General features: G+C 39.9%; 1 protein-coding gene across 1 annotated transcript; it reads left to right on the forward strand.

The window, feature by feature from the left end:
- The first annotated feature begins 753 nt into the window (after positions 1-753).
- zgc:113142 (D-beta-hydroxybutyrate dehydrogenase, mitochondrial) lies at positions 754-5,392 on the forward strand. The gene is made up of 4 exons (XM_023994778.2): positions 754-1,378; positions 3,389-3,541; positions 3,656-3,789; positions 4,284-5,392. Exons 1-4 carry the CDS (start codon positions 1,018-1,020, stop codon positions 4,647-4,649), a joined length of 1,014 nt encoding a protein of 337 aa, XP_023850546.1. The 5' UTR covers positions 754-1,017; the 3' UTR covers positions 4,650-5,392.
- The last annotated feature ends 3,500 nt before the right edge of the window (positions 5,393-8,892 follow it).

Here is an 8,892-nt window from a genome sequence, read left to right on the forward strand (position 1 = left end):
GCACACATTGTAGATAGATTTTTATATTGTGTAATTGACTGTACGTTTTGTTTATGTGTAACTCTGTGTTGTTTTTGTTACACTGCTTTGCTTTATCTTGGCCAGGTCGCAGTTGTAAATGAGAACTTGTTCTCAACRGGCCTACCTGGTTAYATAAAGGTGAAATAAAAATAAATAAATAAAAAAGGGGTCAAAAAGTTCTCATAAACTCTGGCTCCTGGACATTTGTGGTGACCTCCACTGGCCAAATCAGAGGCAGTGATCTGGCCTGGATGGCCAGAGGCCAGACTTCAGTGGGCCAAACCATGGATCCCGAACTCCACTCCCCCGGACCTCAGCCACCCAAACCACGGCCTGTTCACCCCAGAAGGTGGAGACCGTACAGGTGCATCAAAGTTMGGACCGAGAGATAAACAGCTTCTATCTCCAGGCCATCAGACTGTTAAACAGCTACCACTAGCCGGCCTCCGCCCAGTATCCTGCCCTGAACCTCAGTTACTGTTATTAGCCAGCTACCACCCGGTACTCTACCCGGCACCTTAGAGATTGTTGCCCTATGTACAGTCATTGAACACTGGTCACTTTATTAATGTTTCCATACTGTTTTACCCACTTCATATGTAGTCATGGCTCATCCTATTTGACTACTGCTGTGCACCTTTTCTATTCATATACTGTCTATACAGAACTTAATTATTATATTTTATATATATAAATATAAATCTGGACTCTGACATTGCTCGTTCTGATATTTCAGATTTTTTGGGGATTATGTGTGTATTGTTTTTTATTGCTAGGTATTACTGCACTGTTGGAGCTAGAAACACAAGCATGTTTGTTTGTTTGTTTGCCACCCCTGCCCTAAAGCATAGAGAACATCCCAACAGTCTGCACAAAAAACTTCTTTGTTGTCTTTCAGGAATAAATAGCCTACACCCCTGGTTGAGAATGGARGCTGTTGCTGACAATTTTGCAATGATGGGAAGCATTATTGGATAACTTCTAAACATCGTTGGCATGGATACCACTGTTCTCACTTCCTTCCCCTTTGGAAGAATCATTGTCTCATCCGTTTGTGCGATCTTTCTCCTGGCCCTCATGCTCTTGTCGTACCGCGGCAGGACCCAAGCGGTGATAGGAGTGGGCCGTGCGGTACTGATAACGGGCTGTGACAGCGGATTCGGTCATCATCTGGCCCGCAGGCTGGATGCTCAGGGGTTTGTGGTCTTCGCCGGTTGTCTGTTTCCCAACGGAGATGGTGCCCAAACTCTGCACAGAGAGAGCTCCAGCAACATGAACATTCTCAAGCTAGACGTCACTAAAGATGAAGATGTGACACAGGCAAGGACTGTGGTCCAATCTAACCTGCCAGAGAAAGGTGAGCTTTGTTACAAGTAGGTTACTTAACATAACAATTACGGACTGTTAACGCAAAAATGTATCCAATTTCCTTCTCAAAAGAAACTCTTAAGACTAAGCAGGGGTAGGCAACTACAGTATATTCAGCCATGGGCCAATTTCTGTCGGAGCGGATAGTCAGGGGCGGAACATAGCCCAATTGTACACTGCAAATTGAGCACGACTAAACCCAATAAGACTTCTTTTTTTTTTATAATCATGTCATACATGATCACGTCTCTTTTTTTGTGGGAATACTTTGGAACAGATTTCATAAATGTAACACATTTTGGCTTAATTCCTGGTGATTTTAGCCTCTTTTTTTTTTTTACTTAAAATAAATTCATTGGGGGCTGTTTTTGGCTTGTGGGACGGACACCTGTTGCTGACCCATGACTAAGACTATTCTGAGGTTGATGTTCCTGCTCTTCACAAGTCCTTTTTTCCCCCCAGGGCTTTATTAATGATGCATTGACTGTTGTTAACACTAAGAGTGAACCTTTTCCTTCTCAAAAGCACCTGTTGTCAACTACAACATAAAATGTGCAACCTGGGCTCAGGGCAATTTGTAGGATTTTGGGCATACCTCCATTTAGCATGCTATATTACATTTCTTTAGGTAACATTATGAATTGAATAGCGGTCGTACAATATCATACGAATTAGAGGACTTATAGTGTCATTCAAACTCGCAACCTTTGGATTGCAGGAATTATGGTTAGGGTAGAGCTGGGTGACATGGACAAAAATCCATATCCCGATATGTTGACCTATTTTTTGATAATGATGATAAATCAGCGATGAATTATTTTTGTGGGAGGTGCTAGAGCCTGACGATAATATGGACAAATCGTAATGTGACAAATGTAACTATTTTGATGGACAGTTACTTTGCAGGGCTCTAGAATATTTGTTTCCAGTGCCAAGTAAGACAACGGAGATGGTAGCCTATATATGATTCAAAGAAAAGCTATTTCATCAAACCTATCCAGGGAATGCATGATTGAAATTGTGATGTGAAACCTGTCAAAAATGATCCAGAATTATCAGGTTTTTTGGGGGTCTTCAGAGAATTTGCAGACACCTAGGCAATAGGCAATATTATTTCACCTCCTGAGGTAGTGGGAAATCAAAACACTTACCAGTTTGCTGACTCTAAATATGATGCTGTTGCTATATAGCAATGTAGGCTAATAGATTAAGATGAATCAATCAGTAAATGTAGGATAATGGCCTACAAAAACTTTCTAGCACAAGGCCTAGGCTCCTTGATGAAGGCCTAGTCACTGCGAATCGCACGCTCGGCTCCGCTCCACGGGCGTATCAAAACCATATTACAGCCTGCTCCAGATATGTTTAAGATGTGCTATGCATAAATTACTCCGCCATTTCCTGGTTCCTAAAATAGAGTAGTTCTTAACCACTGCGAAATACCTTTTCCATAACCAAAAATATTGTACTTTCAGCTGTTTTAAGCTGGTGTGGAAAACTGAAAGTAAAAGATGCAAAAACATAGAAAGCATAGAAATAGAAATAACGCACACAGAGCATATCTACCGCTTCTTAGACTTGCTTTCAATAAGAATGACAGCTCTATTTGGATTTGGTCGGGTTTAAAGTAACTGGACCATTAGTATATATTTTATTTAACTAGGCTTGTCAGTTAATTAAGAACAAATTCTTATTTACAATGACGGCCTAGTGGTTTAACTGCCTCGTTCAAGGGCAGAACGACAGATTTTTACCATGGCAGCTCGGGGATTCCATCTAGGAAACCTTTCGGTGACTGGCACAACGCTCTAACCACTAGGCTACCTGCCACCCCAAAAACTATATATACAGTTTCAATCATCTTGGAGGTGCTCATAAATATGTATAGTATGCTTCATATGGCTCTGACGCCAGGCTGAAATGTGAGACACTTATGACAAAACTGATTTAACAGGTTTTACACACATTGTTAATGTAAGTTGATTTGTTTTGTTTGAAGGGCTTTGGGCAGTTGTGAACAATGCTGGCATCTCAGACTGGTCAGAGACAGAGTGGAACTCCATTGATGATTATCGCAATATAGCTGAGGTCAACTTATTTGGCAGCATCAGGACCTCCCTAGCTTTCCTCCCATTGGTCCGTACCTCAAAAGGTAAGTTTAATAATTATTTTACCATCACCATTTCATAATTCTTGATTTATCACATTCAATGTTCATATTACTCCACAGTGTTCTAAAATGTGTAATGTTCATTGATTTCCGTAGGACGGATGGTGTACGTCTCAAGCATCTTTGCCTTCTTCAACTGTCTGACCATGGGGGCCTACAGTATGTCCAAGAGAGGACTGGAGGCGTTTGCAGACTGCCTACGGGTAGAGATGGCCGGTTTTGGAGTAAAGGTAAAGACAACTCTTGGTAATCATAATAATTACTGTGTGTGTGTGTCTTTTTAATACACTATATTTTTTTACATTGATTGTAACCAACACATTCCCCTTAAAACGTCAATCTGTGATTGCTATGTCCATTTATGGACATTTAAGTTAATGATATACAGTATACCCATTTATTCTTGAAGAATATAACGTATAAATGCCTCATGATCGTAGTTCAACTGTGGTACCCCATCAGAACCCAAAATATAAGCTTGTTTTACTTCATTGTTGGTAAACAATGTAATTGTAAACAAACACTATAGCTTCAAAACATGGTTAAATCTATAACTTTGATATCATGGATGGCCAATCCTTGCATCCATAGCTCTGTTTATGAATTTGAGAAAGGTTACATTTCTCCAGCCCCATCCCTCAGGTCTTCACCAAAACACTGGTGGTGTGACTGCTTATTGTTTGAACTTCAGAGTGCCCCTTTAACATTGTGGTGATGATCTCAGGTGAGCATCATCCAGCCAGGTAACTTTGGTCCTGCTACCAGCATCCTGAAGAGGAGAACAGGGACAGAAATCTGGGAGAAACTGGACGAGGAGCGTCAACAGATGTTCAACAGACAGTATGTGGACCTGGCTAATAACTACCACATGTCTACATGTATGACTGGCAACCAGGACAGCAGCCTGGTCATAGACGCTATGGTGGACGCCCTCACAGCGTACAGACCTAAACGCAGATATCTGTTGGTCTCTAAGCTGGATATGTTGTTCTTCTATGCCTTTCCCTATCTGCCGACACGCGTCACTGATGCAGTTTTCTACCTCAGTCCCATGTACAACAAAAGAAAAGCAATGCTTTATTCCAAATAGAGAATATCTGTATTATGCTGGAGTGACAGTAGAAAAAGTGTATGGCTTTGTGTTATGTTGTAATGTGCAATATTTTTACATCGCGCTTCTCACTTATTCTGTGTTGCGAACTTGCATGTGTCCCAAATTCTCTGGGAAGTGTATGCATTCCTTCCCACCAACAATACATTGGGGAAGAATAGAAGATTTCCGGGACGTAACTAAGAGGATTAGTTACCACAAAATTACATATTTACCTGATTTGTTTGATATTAATAGTTAGCAATTGATACTTAACAAATAGGAGGATATTTCTGTCCTGTTAGTGTCTGTGTTTTTATGGTCTCCGCTCTAGTTTCCTGCAGCTAATCTGGGCGTATGGTCACCAGAGATGGCTTGAGCTGACAATTTAGTTAGACTGCATTACATAGACGAGATGTGGTGGGTGTAACCGAGATGGAGGAGTTTAGAACAATTCCTCATTGTCTCTAAATCATCCTTGCATCTGGGAAACTAAGCCAGGGTGGGGTAAAGACAACACCCATGTGCAGATAACGACAGGATGAACCCAGAGTGGTTTGATGCTCCTTGGTCTGCATGAGGGGGGTTGAACCAACCATGACTGAGCATTGTTAGTGTCAGCTATATATTGTATTTTGTGTAAAGGTTAGGTTATTCGGTCCAACACTCAAGGGTGGAGGGTCGACCAGCCTAATTATTGCAATAATTAATCGATATTTAATAAAGATGATTGTTTGAAGAAATGACCAAATCTCTCTCAGTACTGAATTTCCACGACAGTATACAGAACTACATGACCAAAAGTATGGGGACACCTGCTCTTCAAACATCTCATTCCAAAATCATAGGCATTAATATGGAGTTGGTCCCTCCTTTGCAGCCTCCACTATTCTGGGAAGGCTTTCCACTAGATGTTGGAACTTTGCTTCGGGGACTTGCTTCCATTCAGCCACATCATGGCTGTGTGCTCAATTTTAAACACCTGTCAGCAATGGGTGTGGCTGAAATAGCCGAATCCACTATTTTAAAGGGTCGTCCACATACTTTTGTAGATATTGTGTATGTGGTTGTTTTATTCAAGAAGCTGTATGCAARGTTCTTTATACCAGTATTTGTTTTTCTCCGTTTTTTACTATAATACTTTAAACACAACACAATGCTTTATGCAATAAACTTGTCAAGAATACAACCTCAATTCTAAGTACATTATCACTACAGAATCCATAGGCTTTAAAATGTATGTGCATAGTAACCGTTTCCCCTCTATTGGTGTTAACTACCTTTCTCTTGGTGCAGGAAACTGCAGTTTATGGGGAAGACCCTTTATCTCTTTATGCTAATTCTTGCAAATGGGGTGTTGGGGAGTTGTTTGTCCCTTTGTGCTCAATGGGGCCCTAAATGCTTCCTTATGCTTCGGTTTAGCATACAGATACAATGCGAGTTTGACTACCTCTGGAGGTGGTCAGGAAGATGCGTCTTTTAATGTATACACCGGTCTAAAAATGTGGGCACAATCACAATGTGGACAAGATCAGGACAAAGATACCATGTTAGAACCAAGTATAAACAGGGCTAGTGCCTTTTCACTCTGCTCAACACCAACACTTTCATGTGGGTAACTGAAGTCTTTACCTTCCCTCCTATAATTTTGCACAAACCAAAACCTATGTTGTTGAAATGTGCCCTTTCCCTGATAAGCTCATAAATAACTTTGGTGGTTGAATCAAAAACAGGATGTTAATAGAATAAAGAGGAAGGTCTTAATGTGTCTTTGTAGTGATATTGGACATGGGGAAGTGATCGGAGTACTGTAGCTGTTATGATAAACACAGTATACTGTATGCTAAGGCTGTAATGATATGAATGGCACAGGGGTCAATTAGGGATTTATTAGGGATGTATTCCTTCCTATCACCCAATAAGATCACACCCTGCTTCTGTCTGGTATTTTTGTTGGAAAGGCTCCCTCTGGCACCAAGTTACTTTTGAAGGAAAAGATTGGTATATTCAAATCATCCCATGGAAATGTTAGGGGGAGCTTATTTGTATTTTCCGTGCGAGATTATATCTGTCCTAGGCAAATACATTTATTTTAGAGACCTGAAATGCAGTATTTGTATTGTATTATATCCCTGTGGCACTAGGCTAGGCTATGCTAGTCAGCGTTTTTGATGACAGTTATCCCGGATCCGGTTATATAAAATAAAAAAATTATATGCCCCAACAACATCACAGACCTCTGCAAAAAGTGACACTTTTTTGGGTTGAGCTTGAAGTTGTGAGCCTTAAGACGTTCAAAGACCATTTCCAGTCCCTGCAGAACCCAGGTCTTCAGTGGGCGCATAGACCAAGACATCATCAAGGTAACACAGCAGGCTAAGAAAGTTCTGATCTCCGAAGATGTTTAGCATCCTCCTCATGAATGTTATAGACTGTTACATAACCCCTGTGGAATATGGTTGTATTCATAAAATCCAAATGGCGATGTAAAGGCTGTGAATCTCTGGTCATCCTTATGCATCTCCACATTGTAGTAGCCAGAGGTAACGTACATTGTCGAGAAAAAGGCATTTCCACCTAAAGCAGCCAGAGCGTCAGCCTGGCGAGGGAGTGGTGAGCGTCTTTGATGGTGCGACATGCAGAAATCAGTAGTGCTGCTATAGACAACATAGAAAAGGAGAGAAATTAAAATAAATGGCCTCATGTATTATTTCTTTAATGAAATTGCTATGGGTTTTTATTAACAAGAATATGACATTCTTTGCATATTTTGTATTGTGAAATGTTGAATTATTCCTCCGTGTTTATCAATGCCAATTTCACAGCATGATATGCTCTTTTGTCAAAATCTAGCAAAGAATTACTAAAACATGTAACTGGAGGCAACCTAATACAATATAATTTCATGAAATCACAAGTCCAATACAGCAAATGAAAGATAAACATCTTGTGAATCCAGCCAACATGTCCGATTTTTAAAATGTTTTACAGCGAAAACACAACATATATTTGTTAGCTCACCACAATATCCAAAAACACACCGCCATTTCTTCACAGAAAAGATAGCTTTCACAAAACCCACAAATAGAGATACAATTAATCACTAACTTTTGAACAACTTCATCAGATGACAGTCATATGACATCATGTTATACAATACATTTATGTTTTGTTCGATTATGTGCATATTTATAGCCAGAAATCGTGGTTTTACATTGGCGCCATGTTCAGAAATGGCTCCAAAATAGCGAAAGTAATTACAGAGAGCAACGTGAAATACAGAAATACTCATCATAAACCTTTGATGAAAAATACATGTTGTACACATAATTAAAGATAAACATCTTGTGAATCCAGCCAACATGTCCGATTTTTAAAATGTTTTACAGCGAAAACACAACATATATTTGCTGTCTCTTATACACATCTAGATGTGTATAAGAGACAGTCCTATGACATCATGTTATACAATACATTTATGTTTTGTTTGATTATGTGCATATTTATAGCCAGAAATCGTGGTTTTACATTGGCGCCATGTTCAGAAATGGCTCCAAAATAGCGAAAGTAATTACAGATAGCAACGTGAAATACAGAAATACTCATCATAAACTTTGATGAAAGATACATGTTTAACATATAATTAAAGATACACTGGTTCTTAATGCAACCGCTGTGTTAGATTTAAAAAATAACTTTAGTAAAAAGCACAGCATGCAATAATCTGAGACAGCGCTCAGCCATTCTCCGCAATGTTGGAGTCAACAGAGTCAGAGTCAACAGAAATACGAAATAACATCATAAATATTCCCTTACCTTTGATGAACTTTCATCAGAATGCAGTGCCAGGAATCCTAGTTCCACAATAAATCGTTGTTTTGTTTTATAATGTCCATTACGTCTGTCGAATTAGCAACTTTGGCTAGCATGTGTAGCTCACGTGTCCATACACATTTGCGCAATGAACGAAAACTTCAAAAAGTGATATTAAAATTCGAATAAACTGGTCAAACTCAGTTGAGAATCAATCTTCAGGATGTTTTTCTCATATATATCCAATAACGTCCCAGACGGAGAATTTCTTCATGTCTATCTAACGCATTGCAGACAAAGAAATTACATTCCCAATGTGCGCGGCCAAGTACTGGCAATCTACCTGACCTGTCACTCCAAAGGCTCTCATTCGGTCCCACATCAGGCTAGACGCTTCATTCCACGTTCTACTGCCTGTTGACATCTAGTG

The sequence above is a fragment of the Salvelinus sp. IW2-2015 genome, linkage group LG9 (assembly GCF_002910315.2).
Source record: "Salvelinus sp. IW2-2015 linkage group LG9, ASM291031v2, whole genome shotgun sequence".
NCBI lineage: Eukaryota > Metazoa > Chordata > Actinopteri > Salmoniformes > Salmonidae > Salvelinus > Salvelinus sp. IW2-2015.